Source organism: Pteropus medius, unplaced genomic scaffold, assembly GCF_902729225.1.
Source record: "Pteropus medius unplaced genomic scaffold, Ma_sr-lr_union100, whole genome shotgun sequence".
NCBI lineage: Eukaryota > Metazoa > Chordata > Mammalia > Chiroptera > Pteropodidae > Pteropus > Pteropus medius.
Genome location: NW_024340699.1, coordinates 2,227,849 through 2,254,582, shown reverse-complemented (window position 1 = coordinate 2,254,582; position 26,734 = coordinate 2,227,849). Strand labels below are relative to the sequence as shown.

Sequence of the window (26,734 nt, the reverse complement as noted above, 5' to 3'; positions counted from 1 at the left end):
ATTTAATCCTCTGGTTTTTGCAGCTAATGAAGAGCTGTAATTGGGCTGTGTATATGAGCTGTAATTTGCAAGCTGGGTCAGAATGGCACATTTTGGATCAGAGGTTGAGGCTAGGATAGTTTGGACTCTTACCTCTATAGGGGTGGTAGCTACCTTCATGATCCCGAGGGAATAGTACTTTTGTTTTTTGCACCTCTCATGGGAATAGTAAGATCTGCTTCAATCCTTGGATTTCCTGCCAACTTGAATAATCCTTACTAAGGTTAAACCAAATACTGAAAGTCAGTCATAAATAGAAGGAAATGGAAATGTACATGGGATTGGCTATTTACTTTTTTCTCCTTCAGTTTATAAAAGGGTATTTACTTCAAAAGTTCTGGGTCTAAATTTATTAGTATTATGATAATAGTATATCTGTTTAGAAAGGAAACTTTTTTTAGCCAAATGTCCAATTTTAAGTGTTAATCATTCTTCAGAAGCAAGGACTACATTCACCTTGCACTTTGATGGGTGTAGTGTTTAGAGCTAGAAGTAATTTTTCATTGCTCACGAAGAAATAATAGAACGCCCTGTGAAATTTATTTTATAGGCCTTGATCCAGTAAAGAGTGAAGCATGGCAGCAGTTGGAGGTTAACGTCAGATAGTTATATCAAAGAATGAGAAAGATGCTTACTTTGCAATGTTGAAGTGAAATATTGGGAAGGATGGGGGCTGGTTTTCTTTTTTCCTTTTTGCATTCTGTATTTGTTTTGTCTGTTATTCCACTGAAAATACCATATCTTTGGCTTAAAAACACATTTGACCAAAAAAAAAAAAAAAAAATCATCTTTCTCCATGGATCACCTCTTTTGGAATTCAAACTCTTATTGATACTTAGGTTCCCAGGTTTGAGAGGCATAACCAGGGATTGTAAAGGGTTTCAATGGGGTTCTTACCACTTGTTGGTATTAAAGGGAGGTCGGTAATGCTAGGCATTCTGGTCATGCTACTTGGCAGTAATTTTCATAAGCCTGTAAGTGTTCTGCTCAGTCCTGCTGCTCGTTGGAGGTCTGGTGCAGAGTGCCTCTGCTGGTGCTCAGGTGTGCTGACGTCACAGGGAGACTGTGGTCAGTCTAACCAGTGTACATAAATGCTCTTTCGGCAGCAAAATGGTGCTCCTGACGCCTTCTGATGCGCTGTGTCTCCCTCTGCGGAGGCACCCTCCACCCTCTTTTTTGCTTCCTGCACATATGTAGACAGTGTGATCTGCAACTGATTTTTACATAGCCAGGTACTGTATATAAATTTGCTTTTTAAGCCTGTAGGTAGCCTGTGCTAGAGGAAGGTTGCTGGTGCTTCATAGCAGTCCACAGCAGCTAAGCTGACTCAGAAAGTTTAATATTGTTACTTATGAAATGGTAATATAAAGAACAAAGCTAAAATTCCCTTTTATTAGGCATATATTCATGAATAAGTTTAAAAAAATATACTCAAGTGCAGATTATGTAAAGATGACAACCATTTTATTTGTATTGGAATTTGTTCAGATACACTTCAGAAATAACACGAATGCTTCTGCTGGTTTCAGAGTGGTAACAAGTTGTTTTCTCAAAAAAAAAAAAAAAATTTAATTGAGCTAAAAGAAGAAATCAGGTGTGATCCCAGAGTCTATATAGGGTTTAATTTACACAACAAGGACATCTCTTTTCTCATATAATTACTTGTGTTTAACTACAGTTTTTCCTTTTCTTTACTATATTTCAGCACAAAGACACTAGCAGGCTGCTGGTTTCATGGACCCGTATGTACCACAATGACAGAACACCAGAGCGTCAGGACTGAATGAAATTGGAGACTCAGATTTTTAAAGCTGCAGTAAGAAGTCATAACGTTAAAGCAGTGGTTAAAACCAACAGTCTCTAAAGGCGCACTTGCAAACTGTGCTCTATTAAACCAAGAAAAGGCATTAGGGGAATACTTTCTAAAATATAAACTATTGCAATAAATTATGCACGAGGAGAAAAGTGATGTGAAATATGCATACAAAGAAATCACTTGAATTTTATGAAGAATCAGACAGTAATTTCTTTTGATCATGAAGTTCTTATCAGTAATTTGGACAGGCCTAAAAGGCATGGAATGATGGCAGAAATGTTGAATTATTTTTCATACTAAAACTCTGTGCTTTCTCCAAGGTTTGTTACTCAGATCAGATATGAGTAAAAGTATTTCTAAAATGGCTCTCCAATGAAACTGCAGTAGTCATATACGCTGAGGCGAACGTTTCCTTCAGGCTGCCAGTGGAGACGACAGGAAGGATTGAACCTCGTACTTAGAGGATGGCAAGGTACCCCGGGTGTGCTGAAAAAGTGGATCTTTTCTTTCTTTAATAAAGCAGGGCTGTATTATCTTGACTATACATTTGCTTGTTAGAACATCTTAAGATGTATTTATTTGACACCAGTATTTAACATTTTGTGCACATTTTCATAACTACATTCTTATCTTTCAAATTCTGACTCAAAGTGGATAGGCTAGTGTTGATCTTGGAGTGAACATTTAAACTCTAAGAGCCAGTTCTTCATTCTTCTGAACTGGAAAGGCTTTTATTCCTATCCTTACTGATTTTATCTAGTTCACAAAAGGTGACAGTATCTGAATTTTGATGTGGACCTCTCTTCACAGAGAGTCTCTCTTTTTGTGTAAGTGCAAGAAATTCTCACAGCTGTCAGGTGGGACTTGACCCTGGGGAACAAGCAGCAGGAACAGACCCATAAACATGGTGTTGAACTTTTCATGCATGGAGCATGAATTCTTAGTAATGGAGACCATGTTATTCTTATCTTTAGAAAATACATATTAAAATAACCTTAATTTTTTTTTAAATGAGTGGAGAAAACAATGAGAAAACCAGATTGACCTGTTAAGTACATTTTTAAGGCATTTTATATTTGATGGTGCCATACTTTTAATAACAAAACTGAAGTTTTTTAGTGACAATACTGATTTATTTTTTAAACCAGAAAGATAATCCATATCAATTAATACAAAAAAGGAAAAAAATGCCAAAAAACAAAATTCATTTGAAGCACCATAACAGCTGAGCATTTGGTTCAAGTGTTTAAACTTTTCCATAATCTTACTGTGTAGGTTTGGAATGACTTAATAATCTCACCCTCATGATTAACAAAAGGTTCTGGGTGAGAGTTTTAGAGTTTTAATATGCCTGACTAGGATTTGTTTTACAACTCTAGGAGGCAGGCAGTCTTCTGAGAGTTTAACGCAAATCCTAATTACACTGTAAGTAATTAAAAGTTTTGACTGCGTTCTAAAATTGTCTTTTTGGAAAAGTATCATGAAGTCATTGCACATGTGATCAGATCTGCAAGTCAGCTCAGGAACTGTAGCAGCAGAGAGCTCTAAAGGTTACATGCACCCCATTGGCGCCCTGCTCTCTGCAGCGCTGGGGCTCAGGCTGGGTCCGTCCTGTTCTTCATCTTTCTCACACCAGCAGTACCTTTCAGGCTCACTTCAAGGACCACATAACCCCCAAGCTGTGGTGGATTGTATAATCAAGATTTTTAATTAAAGTTTGGAAGTAATATAGAGGCAAAAAAATTGAGAGCGAGATCAGGTTTTATCTATTTTTTTCTCATGACAAATTTTCAAGGGTGTTTTGTTAAAAACCAGATTTGCATTTTAAAAAAATGAAACTTGGTATTTAAAATCTAGACATACCACGTGGCTCTTTCACTTTCATTGCTTTAGTTGCTTAATATTTAAGCTTTGCTTCATGCTACCTTTGTCTGTATTTCAAATCCTCAGAAGCCTATTTCATTTGTAGACTTGAATGACAAAAATTGTTTCTCATCTAAAGTATGCTGAGACATAAATGTTAAAGAATGTCGTATAACATTTATTCAATAAAGTCTTCATTTTTAAAAAATTTAGTTATTTAAAAACTTCGCTTTCTTTTTAGGCGTTAGGTTGAATCATTAGGACCTTGTGCACAAACAGTACTGTTTTCTGATGGGAAAATAACCAACCCTTAGAGTTGGATGTAATTAAACATCTACTGGTAGGTTTGGGTTTTTCGTTTTTGTTTTAAGGAGTCTTGCCCTTGTGGATAAATGGTCACTTCTATAAAAGCCCAGCATGTTCAATGTGAAAGTGAGGTCAAGTGTTTGACCAGAAACACTCCATCAGGAAAAAAACCTTACCAGACAGCTGAAAAATTTCAGGACTGACCCAGAAACTCAGGTCAGTGTACTTTTTTTTTCCATTTCCTTTAGAAGGCTGCCTGTTATTCCAGAGTATGCGTGGAGTCTAATCTCAAACATTCTCCCATTTCGGTTTATCTGAATGAGTGTAAAAAGGAGGCCACTGGGATCTGGCTCTGTTAATATCTTTCCTCAAGTTTCCCACTAATGATAAGGGAACTAGACAGAAGCAAGGAAGGTAAACAGGCCATATGCTCATCATCTGGAAGGGCTACACGAGACCCCTTCCCTCAATACTATTCTGGATCCTGTGTACATGTATCATCAGAAAGTCTATAGACACAACAATAATAAGATACGGGGAACGAGCGACGGAACCCATGGATGCAACTCAGGATCTTTTTGGTGCTGTGGTCAGATAAGGATATGTCACAAGTTCAGATTCAGGCCCTGGACTCATGCACAGACAGTGCCAGTATCTCCCTGGGTATGTCACCGCGAATACGCACCATAGATAAAAGCAGTTTTCCTGCTTTTATACCTGAAAGCTCTTTTCAAGTAATGATGCTTTCCTCAGTGCTCAGAATAGGGCCTACTGTGTTTCTTAAGTATACTCTTCTGTAATGAACATCCTGCCAAATCTTTGCTTATTCACAATGAAATTTCATGGCCTAACAACTCCTCCACTTTGATATCAAGGAAGTAACGAGCCTGGGATGAAAGACTACAACTCTGGAATACTGTGCCAGAGGAAGAAAGAGCTGGCCAAACACAGTGGCTAGGTCATTGTCCTTAAGCCTTAAGAATGCTTAAGGGATTAGCCCTTTTATCATTCCCTCGAGGCCCGTGAGAAGAAACCTTCTAAGGTAAAGTAAAGCGGGTTGGTAATATTAAGAGGAAGATGTTTCTATACGATTAACTGCATTAGTCTTAGAGACAGATTCTAATCTTAGTTCTGTCAGTGACCTTCCTGACAGAAGAAACATGCAGTAGTCACACTGGCCAAAACAGGGTGTGGAAAAGAAGTCTCAACCAGCGTTTCAGTTCCTACTTAGCCAGGCCAAAAACATGGGAGATGTCAGGGAATTTTCCTTAGTAAAATATTCTGTGCTCTTAAGTTTGTGAATTCTAAGCTCAGTGCCTAACTCCTGTGGATCCTGAATAGAAAGCTCAAACCTGTGATCTAAAGAAGGTGCACTATATCAGCAATGTGAAGAGGGGGAGCCTGATGTGTCAGGGCCCCAGAAAAGCACAGCCGGGGTTTCGGTAAGACACAAAGCAACCTTACAGAAGACAGTGTGAAGCAGGCTGGAAAAATCTGCACAAGCTGAAGACATAACTCCTGGCCTCTGATGCCAGCTCTGCCAACAGCAGATAAGTGACACACAGCCTAGGAAATTATCAGACCTGTCCTCTTAGTTAACTTCATGAGGCAAAATTGCAAACAGGAAATTCTATTTTGAGGCCATCAAACCATCCCTACAAAGCAGTCCTTTCAGAAGTAACCATTTTCCCTGCCTCATTTCATTCCCTTGCTTCCCATCCCTGGCCTCCCTAAGGACTTTTGTCTTTAGTTTGCTTGAACTCTTGCTCAGGTGACATGAAGTTGCTGCCTGGTGAGTCCGGGGGAATGTCTGATGTAGACATCAGTCTGGCACAGAACCCCACAGAGGGGCAGTGAGGTTATGGTATCATCCGATCCAGCACCTCTCATCTGGAGAACCTTTGCTTGGTTCCTTTCACATCTGTCATGGTGCCTGATGGCTCAGGAGCCCCAGCGCCTGGTAATTCCCCCCTGGGTAGGCCATATTTTTCAGCAAGCAATAAACTGGTAGCTGGAACTGAATCATGGCCACAAATTTTAGCTGTGGGGCAACAAGCCCTGCTTTAGCCAAGGGGGAAATGTGAGCTTTCAAAGTTTCCCTTTGAGTGAAAGGAAAAAGAAGGTAAGGAGTCCTATTTCTAGTTCTGATAGAACTTAACTCCTGTATGATGGAGCTTATTCCTAGCTGGTAGATGTCAGAGGGTTGGAAAGTTAGAAGAAAGTGGAATACTTCTGTTGTAGAATATTTCAAACATTTGTAAAGGTAGACTAGTAAAGCAAACTCTATGTACTCATCCCCAGCTCAAAAATTTCCAACTTATAGCCAGGAAATTTTTGAAGCTTTGAAACGTGAGGGCATCCTCATTAGTTTCTTTGGTTGCCCCTGAAGGGTTTTTAGCAGTTGTCCTCTGTGGTTATTTGAGCCCTACCTCCTGGGCTGGCTGGTAGCCAGTAATCTCAGGAGCATTAATGGACTCCATCCATGTGGGCTCAGGATGGCTCTCCATGCCACAGAAGGAAGTGACTAAAAATGATCACCTCTCTTCTCTACGTAGCTTTTGTGCAGTTCTCTGAAGGAACAGGTTTTTTTAGCTACTTGTGGTACGATGTACACAAATTTCCTTTTTTAAAGGAAATCCAGGTGATGGGAGGACTAAGCTTGTTACTATCGAAGTGCAGAGGGAACAGTGTGAAAAGGATATAGATCTGTCAGTGAAAATGCTTAAAGGAGATTTTACTAGGGTGTGTGGGGGTGTGTCAAATACACAGCATACACCAATAGGAGTGTTAGAGGAAGAGTTAAATGCCTTAAGAAATAAGGGAGAGATGAAGTAGCGAGACCAAAGGCAGGATCGAAAGGGTAAGTGATCACAGAACTCAACTGGGACAACGGCCAGGCTGGCAGTCACCCCGGGCTGCAGCAGCAAGACAGCTCCAGTGGCTCTAGGCTCTCCATTACTCTAAGGGCGAACTTAAGGGAAAGCACAGACACCAAGAAAAAGGACAGGAGCTTAAGTTACTGATTTTTCCTGTCCTATGTGGTATTTCAGATTTGCTCTCTGGTCTTAGAGGGTTATTGGACCCTTCCTTCCCTTTAAAGCTCTCTCAAAGAGATTAAAGCGGCCATTAAGTTGCACAGCTGTTCCCATCCTCCTTGGCCGCCTACTGTAGCCTTTCCTTGGACATTCCAAGTTGTGCTAACCAGCTGTAAGAGGATTTACAGGTCTGCTTAGCTCTTGGGATCAGACAAAACAATCCTTGCAAATGCATCTTTCAGTCAGGTTTACATCTAACACCTGCTGCCAGCTCCCTAGCCCACGAGTCTACTCACACAGTAAAATGCCTCCCAAAAGTCCCTGTGTTTGTTCTTCCTTCATCAGTCTGGATTCTAGCTTGACAGCTGTGTGAAATGTAATTCAGCTGTGCTCTAGAGGCCAGCGCAGAGGTGCAAGGAACACAGAAATAATCACCAGGCCCAGCAATATTTCCTATAGTCCTTCTTTCCCTTCGACTATACAAAATATTGTTGGAAACATGACTTTTTGTCATTAATGGACTAATCAAGCATTTGTGCCTTTGACTGTACCTGAACAACTCTGAAGGTCCAGTGTATGAGGTCTTGTTATTTTACTGACACTCAGGTGTAGGCCCAGAACTGCGATGTTCAGGTCGTTAGCTAGTAGGCTCGGCCACTCCCCAGCCTCCACATCTTGGCATGGTGAATATGCTCTAGTCCTATAAGCACAATAACTTGTAAAGTGATAATACATAGCATTTTGATGGGGTGGGATGTGGAACGAAAGGAAAGAAAACCACCCAGGTGCAGTGCTTGAGATGGAAGAGGAGACACATGGAAAGTCAGACATCTTAGCAAAAGAGGTTGGATTTTAAGAACAGAATGAAGGCTGGATCCATGATGTGAAGAAAGTGAACGAATCCACAGCGCACTCTGCACAGAAAAGAGAGCAGCCGGCAAAGACTCTGTTGTGGTAACAGCCCCAACATCCTGGGTAAAGCCTGAGAGGCTCCCGGGGATGGAAAGGTGGAAACATGGTTAAGACACAGTTTCAATGGAAATGTGATCTGGGAGAAGGTGGGGAAGCTGAAACTACAGGACACATTAGGGATTTTTGAAAGTCTCAAGACAAATCCTTGCAAATATCCAAGATGCACATATGAAAATTTAAAAAGCAGAAGACATGTTTACAAGTCAGGCTGAATGTTCACTGTCTGAGGACATTCTGTGTGGCTACACAAGAGGGGCTCGCTTGGCTTTAAGTGCTTCTAGCTGACCCCTCCCAAGTGGCCAGAACCGCATATCTTTCTAAATAAAAGCACCAGTGCACAAGGTTAACCAGGCCAGTGACTATGGGGTAGTGAGGCCACTCTGGGCAGCGCAGAGAAGCCAGATCAATCCACTGTCCCTGACAAGGTGACACCAAGCTGTGTCTTTCACTGCCTCCCACCATAATCTTTGGAAGGTGAAAAGACACATAAACCTAAACTTTCTAAGCTGACACCTGAATCATTGTCGGACCTTAAAATTTTGAGGAAGATGATTGGCATGCCTAGTTTCTACTTGAGATAACATACTGATCAGTTGCAAAGGAGACATTTTAAGACACAGGTACTAAATAAAGAGCACAGAATCTGTGGACTTTTCGATAGTGATGGTTGTTCACATTGAGTCACTTAAGGAATGTCCTTTAATACCAATTTTCTAAGTGTCTAGTAGAGCAGCAGGTGCTGATGATATTACAAATACAAATATGGCCCTTACCTCGTAGGAGCTCATGGTCTACTCATGGAGGCAGAAATGGTCTAGTCGATGACAGTATTTTTAAAATAAATACATGTCTTTTGAGTCTTCAGAAATATTCTAGAAGGACATCCAAAATTATTTTGAGCAATGCAATAATGTTGGAATAAGAATATATACTGTCCCAGTGTAATAAGTATGTTCTGACATACTTTTTTTTTTTTTGGTGGGGTGAGAGAGGTATCACAGAACTTTAAATCATACATCTTAGCACAGTAGGCAAATACAGGCCACCCTCCTCCCTTATCCTTACACAACTCTTATTTTTCATCCCCTTCAAGGTTTTTCTAATTGTCAAATATTTTCAAAAGGCTTCAATCTTTCTTCCACATTTTGGAAGTAGAGAAACAACAGTGGTAGATAAACTCCTTGGTTTAAGCAAATGCATACCTACTTAGGCTCCCTTTCCTTCTCAGATGCATCACTTGGCACACTTGCTAGCAGCATTTGATGTGAACCCAGTGTGGGGTGGTGAGATTTCAGGGTGGTGCTGGGGCAGGAGGCCCAAGGAGCAAAACCCCTATACCCTGCAGCAATGGTAGCATCTTAAGGAAGGCTGTTTCTAGACAAACATGTCTGTTTCCCATTCCTTGGAGCTCAGCTAGTCCTTCAGGAATCTCAGCCCCAATCTGACTTAGTCTCAGCCACCGAGCTCAAGTCAATCTGACGAAGCAGTTCACAAGATGCAGTCCGGGGCTCCCAGGGATTCTGGGCACCATTTCATGGTAATATTATTTTCACAGTAATACTAAAGGGTTATTTGCTTTTTTTCACTGTCATTCTGTCACGAGTATACAGTAGAATTTTCCAGACTACATGATGTGATATTGTGACGAACGGTACAGTAGCAGATATGACTCCATCTTCTGTCAAGTCATATATTAAAGAGGTTTGCAAAGATCTAAAATGATATCACTTATTAAAATATGTTTGTTTTGGAAGATATTTTTCTAAAAATTATATTAACAGGAAATGTATTTTTAAAAGAGTTAACTATTTAACAAATTTTTGTTTTTTTAAATATGGTAACTATCAATAGATATAATCCACATAAACCGAAATGTTATTTAAATTTTGACTGAAAAGGTCCTGAGATCAAACGGCCTAAGACCTGCACGGAGAGCACTCACCACCGTCGGCTTGACCACACGGTTTTCAGCCAAGGTTTCTTTACACCTTGCAGGATTCCTCACACCTTTTTGGAAAATTAGATGCCAGATTTACCATATAGATAAGAAAGCAAAATTAACAAAAATCTTTCCCCATCCCTCTCCCTTTGTAAATTCCATGAAGAGACAGGCTTGGCAAATCACAGAGCTATGCCACGCATCACTGCATTGTCTACCAAACCAACACGCTCTAGGGGCTTTGTGGAACAGGTCAGAAAACGAGCCAATCACACAGGGAGCAGGACGACGGCACGTCACCCACGTGCTTCATTCTGACAGGAAACTTGCACGTCACTGCCTTGACACGCGAACAAATAAAAACTCGACATTGACTAACAACTAGGGGGAAAAAAACCTACCTTTGAAACTTCTGGGTTCGTGTAGTCTAAAAGAATATGGGTTCGCTCTGGGATTCACATCATCACCCTCTTGAATGAAGCCCATTTTAAGTTGAAATTTCATAACTGCTGCGCAAAGCTGGAGCTGCCCTAAGCTTGTGAGGTGGTTTCTGAATTCCAGCACAGGGTAGAATGATAAGCTCTGCAAGATCATCTACAAGGTGGCAACTGAGACTTTGGACAGATTTGTGGAATCCAGTAACACCCAGGAACACTGCTTAAAGACAACACTGCTCCCGGAGCCAGAGTAGCCTTCTGCTTTAGCTGTCGTTATGGGGACAAAATTCACAACCCAGCTTAGACCGTCACAGAAAGCGTTTATTGCCACAGAGGGAATCAGGAGATGCTGGAGTCCGCACACGGCAGCCTGGGCAGTGCATGTGATCAGGGAGAGAGGGCGGCAGGCGGGAACCCCATCAGTCATGTCCAGGTAGTCTCTGGCCGACGGGTTTGCTCGGTCCAGGGGAGACTGTCTGCGTGTGTGTGTGCGGCTCAGGGAGGTCAGCCTTGACAAGCAGGCTTCCTAGACAAAATGAAGGATACCCAGAACCAGGGCGACAGTGGCACAGACACCACCTTAAAATGGCAATCAAATTAGGATCACTACATCAGGAAGTGCATTTCACTCTGATCATAAAACACGAGGGAAAAGGGAGCACTGGGCTCTACTGGACAGCCGTCTTTGAGATAAGATGCTTTTATAAGTTAAACATTGGCAGGGCCTTTCCCCTTGCTACCAGCAAGCAGCACACAATTTACCAGCCAGCTTTAAAAGCTACTGTTATCTTTGTTATCTGTTATTATTTGGATTTTGAACAAAATTGATGGAGTAGGAGCCAGTAGAGGAATCTTGTTTGATCTGGAAATTTTCTGTGGAGAGTCCAAAAGGTCGGAGAACCAAATTCCCAAGATCTTTTAGTTTACCTGCAATGTAAAATCAAAAGCTCAAATAAATGTGGGGAATTAACAGAAGAAGCAGGAAGACCCCAACTGAGCTTGCCTTACTGTCCAAACTAGTCAGAACCACCAAAAGACATAGGACAGGCCCTATCGTGAGTGATGGTCAAATCAACTGCTGCTTCCAGGGGAGTGAAGGCATCCCGCCGAGCCGCTGATTCTAATTCCATTAGCAGATCACTGGACCTCAATTCAAACTCAACAGCCTCCTTTTCTAAGTAAAGCCTCAGCTTCCACACCAAACTCATCATTTCTTCGGAAATGGGAAACCTTGTTCACTTGCCCAGCATCATCGACCTCAGTAGTTCAGTCTCCTTGCCCCGGTCTCAGCTTGCCTTATTAATCATCGGGTGAGTTCATGTCCTAAAGCCAGAACTAAGACACATGATATAACTAAGGACATTTTTTTTTTGCCGATTCTACATATAAAAGAGGGAGTTTGTATGTCAAAAGTTGAAGTTTCTAAGACATTTGAGAGATTGAAAAGGATTTATGGGACAATAGCTGGAATATTCGAAACTAGGAGTGTTTTGGAAAATATTGGCTAGGATGGGTGAATAAACAGTTTTAACCCTTTCTCAAGGGTCCTAATTTTTCTTGCAAGTCTGCTTCCAATGGAGATGACAATGGGGGGAAAAAAGGGAAACCCCAGTCATCAGAGGTACCCAACTTTTGCTAGCAGCTTTGTCCCTCTGAGGCCTTCCATCTTGAAGTAAAGCCCAGGTAAAGAACTTAAAGATGCATGGCCTTTAAATGCCCGGGCCTGTTCTAATAACTCATGGAAAGAGCTTTTGGTCTCATTTTCAGACTTAGGCCCTGAAGCTCAGCATATTCCAAGAAAGCTCTGGGGACTCGGGGTGACCACTGTCTAAGCAGGCTTCTCATACTTCAACTTGGAACACAGATGCTCAGTGATGCTGTTCGACAATCACTGGCACAGACCTTGTCCCTGCACACAGGTGGCAGCACAGAAGGCTCAGAGCGCGGCTGCAGGGAGATGGATGCATGGGGAGGGGACCACGACAAGCGAAGAAAAGACAGGGCATCCTCAAGCAAGTGTGTTACCCAGAACTCTGGCAGTCCATCTGGGAGTTGAGGACAGGGAGGAAATGAACATTTCAAGAAGTCCGATAAAATGTCACTGCTGGCATAATCCTTGGCTCCTGACAAGAGTGAGCACGAATCTCAAGCTGCTCCCATCACACTCCCCAAGACGGGCGGCTCTGACCTTGGAGGAGCCTCTGTTCAAGGGCCACTAGCTGAGTGGAGGGAGCACTGTACGTCCCTCTCCAGTGCCCACAAAACAATTTCAAGTGCCAAGTGTGCACTTTATTTGATATCTACTATGTGAGGCACTGGAATCTAAAGAAGAATTATTCTCAGCTTTTGAGATGCTTGCAGTCTGGAGGACACAGACACAGACTGAGGTGTGCACAGAGGGTGCTCTCAGGACATGCAGGGCGTGGGGAAGGTGGCGTTTCAGGAGAGCTGCTCTGAAGGACGGTGAGCAGTTCCAGGGTGACGGCATGCTGCTGTTCTACAGATGGCAGCAAAGCCACGGGAAGGATTCGAACTGCAGAAACTGCAGACGGAGAGGGAGAACTGGGGCCTTTTGCAGGCTCTTACTTTGCCTAACAGGCTGAAGGACCCGCCCACCAAAGGGAGCCTTGAACTTTGAGCTCAGCTGACCTTATGGAGTGCAGCCAAAAAATGCGCTTCTCCAAATGCAGGGAGCACAGGTGCTGTGCTCCGTGCAGAGGCCACGCGTCCCATGGCCGCTCTCAGTCAATGACAGTGCGTGACAGGGACAGGTGAGAGACTCCAATGATGGGCAACTCTGGCCCCCATGGCTTTGCTGAAACGTTCTTAGCACTCTTCCCACCCAACTTCCCTCTCCTCACAGGGCTCTGCCAGCTCCCCCAGCACTCCCGCTCCCGCCCCTCTGCCCCACTGCCCCACTGCCCCGTGCAGGTGTTTCCCCCAGTGGATTCGGTGTACGTGCAGCCCAACCTCAGCCTCTGTTTCTGAGGACCCAACCTCACACATGTGGTATCACTCTTTGTCCTTTTCTCATATTCCTGCCTTTATAATGTAAGAGCTTCGCTATTATCTCCAGAACAGCAGAACAGTATGAGAAGTTCTGCTTGCTGAAGCACCTGGCACGTAGCAGAAACTAATAAAGACCCGTGATTAAATAGTCTCCATGTCAGAGAAGACATGCAGTTACCTAACTTTAATTCAACCAGTATGTCCTAAGTATGTATGTGTGGCATTTGCTGCATGTGGCTGAGATGCAAAAATATAAGACACGGTTTTTACACCAAAATAATCTTAGATGTGACGGGGAAGGTAAGACATACACACAGAAGCCGAGATAAACAGCTGAGATAAAATGCTATGAGGGTCAGTAAGAGGAGGACTCCTTTCAGCTTGGGCAGGGAGGGAAGATTTGGGGTGCAGGAGAGTTTGCACTGAATCGCCACCAAAGAATAGAAGGACTGCAACCATTTGAGACAGAGGAAGTGGGTAGTCCAGGCAAAATGGTCTGAGTAAATGTAGAGACAGGTAGGCAAGAGCGAGTGGTGTGTCCAGTGGGCTGAAAGGCAGGCTGGAGGGTGCACTGCACCAGGTTCCCACGAGCAAGGCCCCGCGGGCTGATTCTGGTGCCATTGATGGTTTAAGAACTGAGCTTTCAAGACTGATGATGTTGTGGCAAAGTGAAGCATGAACCAGAAGAGGAGAGGCCTGGAGGTGGTTCTGACAGAGAGTGAGTGCAACATTACTGGAGAGGCCATTTAGTCACTGAACAAACGTGAATGTCTACGATGTTGGGTAAAGCAGCTCTGAAATCTGAGTGGGGTCAGTCGGGACATAAGGGAACAGAGCAGGACTTTATGGTAGGCCTAACAAGTTTTTAATGTCTGAAAAATTCACCCTTTGCTGTTTAAGGTGGTGGCAGAGAAGCACCTTCAGTGGGGATCACGCTCCTGAGTAGAGATGCACAATCACACTCATGAATTTCCTGCTACTGTTTAGCGAGTCAGGTCGGGCGCTCAGAGACTAAAGCAGCTTCTTGTACCCAAGCCAGGATCATCTGCCAAACTAGCCCATCTGCCACACTTTCTACTGGCTGGAAAATTCTATGTCTCCCTATCTGGGCAGTAATCAGGTCTCCTTATTTCCACTTGTAGCAAATCTGGCACCATCACTCAGCCTGAAAGTGCCCAAGTGTCCCTTACTGTTAGGATCTCATCAGATAAGATCCCATGGCAAAGAGAAGAGCCCACGACTGCCTGAGCTCAGACAAGAACGTTGACGACTAGAGATCAATGCTTGTCACTGGATCCAGTTCTGAGAAATAGTAGTTTCTGTGCCTCTAAGCAACATTATATGTCATGATAACCCCACTGACACATTTTGCATAATTTCTCTTTGGAGATCCTGACTGTGCAGTCAGTAGTCTGAGGAGAGCTAGAATGCCATTTGTTTTCACCTCCTTAAGATCACTGGGGCTTGATACACCTCATTAACAAAATAAAAGACAAAAATCAAATGACGTCAACAGATACAGAAAAAGCATCTGACAAGACGCTAAAATATCTATTTATGATTAAACACTCAATAAAAGGGGTATAGAATAAAAAGTACCTCCACATAATAAAGGCCATATATGATAAACGCTTGGCTAATATCATGCTCAATGGTGAAAAACCAAAAAATTTTCCTCTACGATCAGGAACAAAACAAGGACACCTACTGTCACCACTGTGATTCAACACAGTATTGGAAGTCCTAGCCAGAGTAATCAGGCAAGAGAAAGAAATATAAGGCATCCAAATTGGGAATGAAAAAGTAAAACTGTCACTATTTACATATATAAAACTCTAAAGACTCCATCAAAAGACTATTAGAAACAATAAACAAATAAAATAAAGTTGCAGGATACAAAATCAATATACAGAAGTCTGTTGCGTTCCTATAAACTAACAATGAAATATCAGGAAAAGAAATGAAGAAAACAATCCCATTTACAATTCCAACAACAAGGATAAAATACCTAGGAATAAACAAAGGCTGTGAAGGACCTATAAACTGAAAACTACAAGACACTGTTGAGTATTATGCCACTCTGGGTCTCCACTCCTATTCTGATATTCGTAAATGACAGGCCGAGAAGGGAGGGGCAAGTATGTTCTATCCATTCATAATTCCAATCAGGATCCCCACCTCCCCCAAGGAAGGGGTACACAGGTCTTCTAAGGAAAAAGAAGTCAACTTACAGAGAGAAAAGAAAAAGCAAGTCAAAGATTAATGAACTTAAATAAAAGCTCATTTTGTTAAATAATCACGTCGTAAATGCCGATGACAAATGGTATTCAGCAGTTTTTTAATCTTTAACTGCTAGTCCCCAGCAGAAGCCATCATCCCCAGAGAAACTAGCACTAAAAATAGCACAGTCCACTGCAAAAAAGTCTGCTCGACTTCTTGAGAAGTGACATTAATTTGCACTCAAGAGTGACTACCCTCCAAGGATCTCACAGCCCGTGAACCACAGTCACGTCACCTGGCACAGGGAGAGAAGAAGGCCTGAAAGCCTGGTGGGGCTGAGTCACGCAGAGTGACTTCTCCCCTCCAGGCTCTCCTATAGTAGGTGTCATCCTTATGCAGTATTTAGGAAGAACAGAGTCTAGCCATTCAAACTATTAACGCGTAACAACAAACTGACATCGTTTGCCAAGTGACTTACCTAACATCTCTTCCTTTAGTCTTTCATTACGTTCTTCAATTTGCTTAGGTAATCTCTGAGGAAAAAAGAGGAGAAAAAAGAATTGGTAAAAAACAAAATCCCTCAGCTTTATTTTGAATTTGAGAAACATTAAAAACCTAATGTGAAAGTGAGATCAGGTTAAGTACAGATGTGATATGAAAGAAAAAAAACAAGTGTTTGTGGGTGGGCTGCACGAAGACAGGAGCTTTTGTTTGGTTCACTGTTGTATTCTCAGTTCTTGACAACAGAGGCCAAGGAGGACCTCTATAAAATACATGCAAAAAAATGTCTGAAAGAATACTTACTGGATGTTTACAGTGAGATATTTAGGTGGTAGGATTATGAGTGATATTTGTATTTTTAATTATTTTTGTCATTAGTATTTTTTAACTTGAAGTCCTTTCTTTATATTATCTAGTTTGTTGAGAAAGGGTCAGATCAATATTGGATGCTCCTATATGATCATCTAGCTCAGTGCTTTTCAACTTTGGCACTACTGACATTTTGGACTAGGTAATTCTTTGTGGTGAGGGGCTGTCTTGTTCACTGCAGGGTGTTTATGGTATCAATGGCCTCTGCCCACTAGATGCCAATAGCACCTCCCACTCATGACAGTGTCTCCAGACATTGCCAAATATCCCTGGGAACCAAATCGACCCCAGTGAGAACCACTGATCTAGAGTAGCCTCCTGTGGCCACTTTTAGCTCTGTAATTGGCCCCAAGTACTCCAGTAATACCCCAAGAATTTCAGTAATAACTCAGTTACAATAATTCAAAATAAAATACATTCTTTATGCTTATAGCAACTAGCATAAAAGGCTTCTTTTCATACAAGACTTAAAACTAATTTGACAAGGATAAAAGATATCAAAAATTTAGCCAAGATTTTAAGTATTCCCTTTCCTCATGTCAAATTCAGTCAGTCATACCACCAATCAGAGACATGTTAAAGTCAGATAAAGGATTAAAACTGGTTTTAAATTTCTTATGTATTTTAATTACCCAAGCCAGGTGGTCTCCCATTACTCCATGTCTAGATAAATAAAAGATCTGTTATAATAGAAAGAATGTGCCTCGAGTATGTATAAAAACAGAGCAAAACAAAACTCAAACCACCTAGGATATTAATGCAGAAAGATCAGTCAACATTTATTTCTTAGGTCTGCACAGCAGAATAATGAATGGTGAAATAAGTGGCAAATCCTGCAGAGCAGGGGCTATACAGGAAACAGGTGATTAGAGGAATCGGTGGAAGGCAACAGGGAGTGGTGTGGTCAGCGGTGGAACCGGAGAGCTCCAGCCCAACGCCGACGCGCACGGTTTAGGAAGAACCCAGTATGTCCACATCTTCCAGTTTTCAAGAGGAGTCTGACTTAGATTTTTATCTAGTAAAATCTCCCCATTTTTAAATGTTGGCAGGTGCTCTCAATTAAAAAACAAAAAGTTGGCTTAAATAAAACAAGCCTGTAGCTTTCTGCCTCCTGTCTGCTGGCCTGTGATCTCTCTGTTGCACCTCGGGCTCATGGCAGACCCCTCCCCACTAATGGCTCTCTGCAAGCCTGGTGGTTAAAGCCAGTGTTTCTCAAATCTATCTGAACATCCATTATTTTGGGGCAATAACATGTGCACATCCAATTCAGTAGCACCTCCTTTAGAGTACATGTTGCTCTGTGCATTAGGGACAGCCACAGAATGGTGCTAAAAGTACAAATCTGGAGTTATTTCTGAAGGGGGCAAAACCAGCGACATTTAGCTAATTTACGAATGACATAAAATTACGACGTTTAGAAGCAAAAGGATTTTTGCAGTGCAAAGGACAAGAGTAAAGGTCATTTTAAGAAAGATAAGGTTAATTTAGGATATAATCAACTGGATATGTGTTGGGCATACGACAACAGAAACTTGGTAAATGAATAAGAAAAGGGTGGATAGAAAACCAGAAGTTTATTACTACCTATAAACACTAAGATGTACTTTGGTCTGAACTGTACAACTACAATGGAGAAGATTTTCCTAGCCCATCATGAAATTAAGTTCTTGTCAACTCTAGAGATAGATCCAAGGTTTACATAGATAACACTGAGAATGGAGAGTAAATGGTAGATGGTCACAATGAGTCTATGGCCACCATTTCAAACTTCTACTGCCCATATATTTTGATAAACTCCTCAAAAGCACAGAAATGGAATGTAGTTGTGTCCCAAAGGATTAAGATTCACTGTGTTGCAACATACGGAAAAGAAGAAAAATCAGGCTTACCATACAAGCCTCTCTCGCTTGGTGTACTGATGGATCTTTTTCTAATATGGATTTATAGTCTTCCAGGGCTTCATCTAGCTTGTCAGTTTTCTCATACAACTCCGCTCTCCTCAATATGGCCCTGATGTAGCTGGGGTTTAACTGAATGGCTGTAAAAAGAGAAAAAATAATTGTTACCGTGAAGAAAAAGAGCGTATACATCCTCAGCTATATCAAGTTTATTAACCATCCTCCAGGGTCTAAAAAGAAGAGTCATTTGTCAAAGGCTATCCCTGGAGTCGACAAACTTTTTCTGTAAAGGGTAAGATTGTAAAGATTTTAGGCTTTGCAGGACAGACGTCTCTGTCTCCACTCTGCTATCGTAGCATGAAAGCAACCACTGACAATTCCTAAACAAACGAGGTGGCTGTGTTCTCATAAACCTTTGTTTATGGATGCAGAAATTTGAATTTTGCATAATTTTCATGTGTCATGAAATATCATTTCTCTTTTCATTTTATTTCCAACCATTAAAAAATGTAAAAACCATTCTTAGCTCATGGGCTGTACAAAAGCAGGTGGCAGGCTGGATTCAGCTTGGGGCTGTAGTTTACCAAACCCTGGTCTATATCCCAAGACCTGGTTTTCACCTACTTGTCCTTCACCCAGTTCAGAATAGGCCCGAACACAGAGCTCAAGTGCACAGTGAGAAAGAGAGAACTGGAAGGTACAAATTACAGAGTTGAGGGAAAACAGTTTGGTGGCCGACACTGCTATCATTCCCTTTTCTCTAGGCCTCCACTACTGAGGTTACAGTTTGAGCTAAACCCTCACTGTTCCATCAAACTACTGCTCCAGCCCCTTCAGGGTACATAATAGTCTTTCCTTTACCCAACCTTCTAATAATCCTCTGCGCATGTGTTGGTTCAAGGTAGGAGTGTGTGTGTGTACACACCGGAGTCTGTTCCGGGCACCATAAATATCCAATGCCTATCAGACAGACATTCATCCAAGAACAGATGTCAACTTTGCAATGGGCTCCAGACCACAGGGAAAAGCTGAAAACATAAACTGTAGCATCGAGATGATTTTTAAAGTGTCTGAACTGGATGAGATTGTATAGGGAGAAAATATAGAAGGGGGGAAAAAAAAAGGGCCGTATGTAGGACTAACATCTAGGGACTTCCAAAATGTTGAGGTTGACAGAGAAGCCAGCAAAAGAGAAGGAAGAGGACTAGCCAATGAAATAGGGAAAAAAAAAAAAAAAAAGAGGAATGATACACTGTACTAAATGCCTTTGGGAGGTCAAGTACGTTGAGGATAGAGAAGCAGCTATTGACCTGAGCAAGATGAAGTTGTTGGTGACCTTTACCAGATGGGTTTCAGTGGCATGAATGAAACAGAAGCCGAATGGGTATGGGGTGAGGAGAGAATGGGAGGTGGGCTCTAAAGCAGACAGCAAGTACAGACAATTCTTTCAATGAAGAGGATCAGAGACATAGTACAGTAGCTGGAGGGGATACTGTTCAGGAGGTTTTCGGAGAACCCAATCTTATTCAGCATCTCAACGTACATGCTGTCAATCTCCCCTGAGCTCAGGACATCATATTCTTTTAAAATATCCCCAGTTATAATATTCACAGGAAAAATACTCCAATGACCTCTACTATATCTTTTACAAAAAACAGAACTCCCCAATTTACATTTTTACCCAGATATTTCTCCCTTCTCAACTAGTGGATCATTTCTAATAATGCAAATATATATTGAAAAGTAGAAACTTTCCCCACCATTACTTTATAAAAACATCTAAAATCATCATATAACTCTAATGTGATTTTCTTTTTCAATCTATATAAAGAAAATGAACTTAACCTTTACCTATGCCAAGGCTGAAAATCCTAAGGTTAGAAGCATTAAATATATATTGTTCCCTATGATGAGTAGTGACTCCAATATGAACCCAGAAATAAGCTGTTAAGTCCTGTGCCAAAGTTTATGAACTGAGTGGGAGTGTGTCTGCGTTGGTCCTTAATATGAATAAATCCTCCTCATGTCAAAGTATTCTGCATACAGGTACAATGCATGTAGCCAATAATGACTACATATAAGCACATGAATATTGGTTTAACAAAATCCAAACACTCTGGCTCCCCTACCTTTCGTTTTTGTTTGTTTGTTTGTTTTGACAGGGCTCCCACACTTAGGGCTACAGCTGGATATGAATCCTGTTTCCTAGTGTATACTCTGCTAATTGAGCTTGCAAGACATTTCTTCACCATTTGATTTCACAGAAAGGAGCTCTGAAAATCAGCAGCTTGTTCTTAATTTAAAGTCTTCAAACCCACACATCTCACACAGATTAAAGTTAAATTAAGGTTAAACACCTTCCTCCAAAGGAAACAGTACATTCAGAATTAGTTCCAGCCCAAGATAGTAACAGATCAAAAGTAGTTTGCTTGATTCTAATGTAGTAACCATTTCATTCAGATACTATAAATACCAAAAATAACAAAAAGAAAGCCCCCACAGAGAGGATGGCAGAGGGAATTCAGGCTTAGTATGAGAGTTGGACTGCATAACATATAAGGTTCTTTCTAATCCTACAATTCACTCTATTATCCAAAGGAAAACTGGGAGAAAAAAAAAGAAAAGAAAAGAAAAACACAAAGTAATAATTAGCTAGAAACTCATGAGGGTAGTAAGATGCAAGAAAAAGTGATTATGTGCGTTCTCTACACAAAGCTGGTTAGAAGACAAGACAACTGTCTGGCCTATCAGGAAAGTTTTGAAAAACAAAACAAAACAATAATAATCCTAAGTCTGGGGGTGTCTTGAAAAGTTGGTGGGATGAAAACACCCTAATGGAATTCAGATAACAACAAAGCTTTGATTCGGTGTGTGGAACCTAAAAGAGTAATTGAAATGATGCAAGTAGGTCTGGAAGAATTATTATACCCGAAGAGTACCAATTTCCTAAAAGAAACTGCCCTCCCACCCCCTACCTCCAAACACACAGATCCAATAGCCCTAATAGCAGCTAGGACCTTCAATTTTAATTTCAAAGTAACGTGGACACTACAGGAAGTAAATTCTGTTCCACGAGATTCTGCTGCCATGGTAGCTTTGAATTTTTCCTTACGTATTTACTAACACAGGATAAACTGACTGGACTACCTATTCAAAAGCACACTTACACTACGATGACTACAATACGGTACCTCTAAGAAGGCTGAAACAGAGCTGCCTCTTTGAAAGTCTGAGAGGAAGAGTACACACACACGAGACCATGCTTGACTGAGAGCCTGTCTCTGTCTAGCCAAGGAAATGCTCTTGTATGTCAACATGTAACAAGACCAAAAAGTGGTACCTTTGCTGCAGTCACTGATGGCCATCTCTTTCTTGTCCTAAAAGGAAATATAACATTAATATGTGTTGCCCTAGTTCTATCTTAATGGCCCGAAGGCTCAATGACATTAATAATTGCTTATAGAGAAGCACAAATGCACTTTAAAGTAATCACACAAAAACATGCAAGTTTCTTCCAAGCTGAAATTCAAAACATGGTGACAGCTGACTTGAAAGTCTTCTGTTAATAAATTATTCAAGTAGCTTCTTCTGAAAGCATCTTTCAAGACTGTCGCTGACCTACTACATTTGCAAGACACTTTACGTTAGAATGCTGACACTGAGAAAACTTTGTGACCAATAAATACGGCAAATGACAGATATATGAATAACTGAATTAACAACCCTCCTCTCTGGCTAGTAGTTATATCATCATACTCAATGTGGTATCTTCCAGAAACTATACAGTTGGTCCATCTATAGACACATACACACACACACACAGTGTGGCTTGTCATGTAGTCTCCCTTATAAAACATAATTTATTCACTGATGAAACAAAAATACAAAACAATTCACCAAGTAAGATAATTTAACTTGCTGAATCTAGAAGCATGGTGCAGTGGTAAGTAAGAACACTAAGACATCATAAGATCTAGATTCTAGTCCAGCTCTGACACTTACCTGCTATTTAACTCTTCTAGGTCTAAAATGTCTATTTTCCCCAAATTAGAGTTTTTTACAATAGTATCGAAATGTTAGTTCAAACGAATGCTCAATACTTCTATAATGGCTACTGTAGCAAATATCAAATATTTCTGCAGAATATTTTAGAGCAATGGGTACAGGGTGTCCATTTGGGGTCATAAAAAAGTTCTGGAACCAGATAGCGATGGCTGCATAACATTTATGAACATATTTAGGGGCACTGGATCGTAAACTTTAAAATGGTCAATATTATGTCCACAATAAACACAAAAGGTTCTAGAGTCGTCTGGGAAACACTATATTATACCTCTTCCCATGTTCATCGTAGCAATTTACATATTAGAAGCTCTAAGAGGTCCTGTAGTAAAGAAATCTGTGTGACTTGGTATAAATCAGTATTTCCCCAACTTATCAGATTTCTATATACCTAAGACTCACAATTTCATATTTTAAAGTTCTAAAATAGGAGTGAATCTTTCCAACTTATGTGTCCATCTGTTGTGGTATTTTATGCCCCTAAGAAACTATTACTGAGTTGCACTGCATCTTATCAACAATTGGCCTCTGCAGACCCAGAAATTACAGCATTTTACTGCAGAATTCTTTGTCTAAGGCTCATAGTCTACTAACACCTCAGGGGACCCAGCTGTTGCCTGAGGCTTAGAGTGGCAGGCTCTATGGGGAGGAGGGAGGGGGAAAATTAGAACTTATTTACCATCTTTTCGTAATTTATATGTCTATATACATACATAAAACAATGGCCATAACATATAAGACAATAGCTTTTCTCAATTTAGAGCCTATTCTTTTAGGGCTTTGTCTGCTCTTGTGTCGCTAGGCACAGAGCTAAAACTACTCTAAGCCCAGTTTGCCTTTTCTCTCTCTAGATATAAAATGTTAAGCTTGGCCAGAGGTACTGGGTCAGGGATGCTGAGCCTGCAAACCTTCCTTTCAGAAACTCTTCTTAAAGCAGTTAACCCATCACATCCTTAAAAAACTCAGAATATGGTCCTTAAATTATTTTATTGCATTAATCCTGGAAGTTTTCAAGTCTCTAATTTTAGCATCTTCTTAAAATATTGAGTACAATTTAAAAGAACAAAACAAACAACTCAACCTGACCCCCTGTGATTGTAAAGGAAACAATCAGAGAAACTCTTTTGCAGTTTCCTCAGATGCTGACAGACAAAAGACCATACGTACAGTGCCCTAACTCAAGAACTAGACGATTATGCCAGTCCAACCCCAGCAGTATCAATAACTTGGCAATTATGGAAACAGAGAATGTCAAGTCCCAGGAGTCAGATGGGTCTGGTGCATCTCCTGACATCGAAGGTGTCCTTGATTCCATTTCACAACAATTTCCAGTCTGAGAATACGGCAAGATGTCTCCCAGAAGCAAAAGCAAAAGATCAGAATTTTCCAATTCTGTTAGGTGTGAAATGTGTAAAAACTGTTAGGTGTGAATTCTGATTGATGGTAGAATACATTAATGAACATTGTTTTAAATATACTTAATTGTTCTATCTAATACAAAATGTCTGTTTGTATACTCTAGAATTATTTCTTCTCCTTTGCCACATGAATCGCTCTAAAAATACTTCACTTTAGAGACTGACTCCAATAATGAAACATACTAGTGCAGTTTTTTAAAAAACATTCTTCATGTCCAAGCATTCAAGCATGCCCCGCCACGCCCACTCCTGATTAAACAAATCAAAACCAAACCAAACCAAACCAAACTAAACCCCTGGTCATTCAAAGTGATTTCAATAGGGGCACAAGAGAATTTCAGGCAACATCAAAGAGAAAGTGATGGAGATACCTGACCTAAACAAAACCAACAAAAAATCACTTCACCTAGTCTACTGAGCTTGCTTTGTGGTTGCTTAAAGGTATGTTAGATAAATAACCTACCCTTTGTGCCTTGGACATAGTAGTGATAATGAAACAGATGTACTGTTTTTCAAAACTCCTCATTTTAATCCAGCAAAATTTACCAAGTTGACTAAATAGGAATCAGACAAATCAACAAGTCTAACTTTTAATACCAACACGACATAAAACAAATACGACTGTACTCCACATTCACCCTGCTACACCAGGTGCTCGATCCTTTGGAAACACAAAAGGTTTCTAACTTTCCCCAACACCTATTATACATTTAAGGGCTACCCTCACCCTAACTTTTGGGCATTTTTCCTCACATCTATACTTTCAACAAAAACATCAGAATCTTAGGAATAAGTATCTTGAAGTCCAGAGTTTTAATCAGTGTTTCCCTTTGAGTCTTCAGAACTTCAGAGGCCTAAAATAAGCCACCATAGCTATTCTAGGACATGCACTACTTGGGTTTTTGCCTCATTAACCTGCCCTAGTTTGGTGGAAACTTCGCCAGCCTTCCCATGCAAATGTTCACTCAGCCACTTTAGATCAGGGACATACATGGGCAGGAAAGGGACTTTAAGCCCCTATGCTAGTTTGTGGCGAGAAGCTACCCTATGAAAACATTGCAAATTAAAAAGAAAAGGTCACAGATACATACCTGTTTCATCCTTGCAGCAGCTCTGTTTGAAAATAGAACAGACCTATCTTTCTGGAAGCAGGATGGGCACATCTGAAGGGCCTGACTATAGGAACTTTCAGCCTCTATATAATCTGAGGATAAGGTAAAAGGTGAGAGGTCATTATGATTTTATTCCCAATATTACTGTATTCCACAGGATCTCAGAATGCATAGCTTTCCATTCACAGGACAAAGGTCTCAAATACGGTGTTCTATATGTTCAGTTTCCATTTAGCTTATCAATTTGGTAGGGAGTTTTGAAGGAGGATTTGAGAACTAGACAGAGGAAAGTGACTGAAGTCTGTGATAAATGGCCTGGGATGAAGAAAAAAATTCCACGTGTTATGTTTTCATAGTCAACCTGGCTAAAACTGCTTCCATGAAATGCCTGGAGAGACTTTTCGTGGGGCTAAACACAATCATGTAAACATCAGTAGTTGACTAAAGACCTTAAAAGAGAAAATGGTGAAAAATGTATATATTCATTGCTGCACACAGTATTATCGTCAGAGTACTAAAAAAACATTGTCTAGTCACTCCTTTCTCAGGTTTGAAAGATTTAATATTAATACAAAGAGATATGTTTTCAAAATCAGAACCATTAGTTCTCTTAGGAAAAAAAAGTGATGATTGCTAACCAGGATATAAGAAAAAAGATTTTAAACCTAAAAATAACTAGGGGGAAATGTTACTCCTAGATTTCTAAAGCATATCTTTATGAGAGGCGATAAAGGCTATGATAGGATCAAATAGTTCCCCCAAATTATCAGATTGGACCCGACTTATCCCTAAGCACATGCAGGAAATCCAGAGGGACAGGAATGGCACCACTCTACCTAAGGCGTCCAAAGAAAAAGGTACATTAAAGATCACCCAAGTACAAGCAAAATTCTTCCCTAGGTTCTGCTGGAACCATTGGGCCAGTTTTTATAGCGCTATTACAAAGTGAAGAATGGGGTCCTGTTTTTACAGCACTGCAGAGACTTTTAACATCCCAGATTAGAGTTTTCCAAAGCAACAACTGAAGAGATTTTTCTAACTTCTGGACTTATAGATAGTGGATTACAGAAAAGAAAAATTATGCCTGTGCCAAGAGACACATGGTAACTGGTCACTGTCAGCTAAGAACGATTTGGATGTGGTATGAAACACTATTCTAAGGTGCTGGGAGGCAGTGCTGCACTGTTAGCAGCTTAGGTTCCTGGTTGTTTCCAAATGCTCTCTGGGGTTTCTCCCGACTCTACCAAAGAATAAGGAGTCAAAATGACCAGACATCAATGCTGAAATAGTTCTCTTACCTCCTTTCTTAAACTGCACATTTCCCTCCTCCTTCAGTCTAGTGCTCTCTTCTCTTCTTTTCTAAAAGAAACCAGAAAATTACATCATTTGCTACATTATTATTGTAAGTGGACAAAAAGGTCAGCTTTCCTTACATATCAGGCTATTTAATAGGCAGCAACTTAAGAAATGGGTCAGTTTTATCTAAATCTCCCACAGATAGAGAGAAAACCACATGACCATCTGCCTAATCATCGATCTCATTCTTGATGTTTAAAACACAAAACCCAGGTTTCCTATGCTTCTATCTTATATGTGGAATGGTAATTCAGGTATAATTTAATTTCTATTTACTCATACTGAAACTAAACAACACATCCACTGGTATGCTTATCTCTGTAAATTCAAATTCTGGACCTGATACTTATTAATTGCATGATGTTGGACAAGTTCCAGATCC

General features: G+C 40.8%; 2 protein-coding genes across 5 annotated transcripts in view; one reads left to right on the top strand and one right to left on the bottom strand.

The window, feature by feature from the left end:
• The window catches only part of PWWP2A (PWWP domain containing 2A), a 32,893-nt gene extending 26,944 nt beyond the window's left edge, over nt 1-5,949 (top strand). For all 3 annotated transcript variants that reach the window (XM_039876944.1, XM_039877001.1, XM_039876983.1), the window contains one exon: nt 1,745-5,949. Coding sequence is in view for 2 of the 3 variants with exons in the window: in XM_039877001.1 (XP_039732935.1) it covers nt 1,745-1,758 (14 nt within the window). In the remaining variant the exon portion in view is untranslated. The remainder of the gene's footprint in view (nt 1-1,744) is intronic.
• A 4,767-nt stretch (nt 5,950-10,716) lies between these two features.
• TTC1 (tetratricopeptide repeat domain 1) overlaps nt 10,717-26,734 on the bottom strand; it is a 32,157-nt gene continuing 16,139 nt past the window's right edge. For both annotated transcript variants that reach the window (XM_039877048.1, XM_039877053.1), the window contains exons 3-8: nt 26,295-26,355; nt 24,976-25,088; nt 21,745-21,781; nt 18,396-18,544; nt 16,115-16,169; nt 10,717-11,334 (exon numbers count right to left, since the gene is read on the bottom strand). In XM_039877048.1, coding sequence (XP_039732982.1) covers nt 11,201-11,334; nt 16,115-16,169; nt 18,396-18,544; nt 21,745-21,781; nt 24,976-25,088; nt 26,295-26,355 — 549 coding nt within the window. In that variant the 3' untranslated portion in view covers nt 10,717-11,200. The remainder of the gene's footprint in view (nt 11,335-16,114; nt 16,170-18,395; nt 18,545-21,744; nt 21,782-24,975; nt 25,089-26,294; nt 26,356-26,734) is intronic.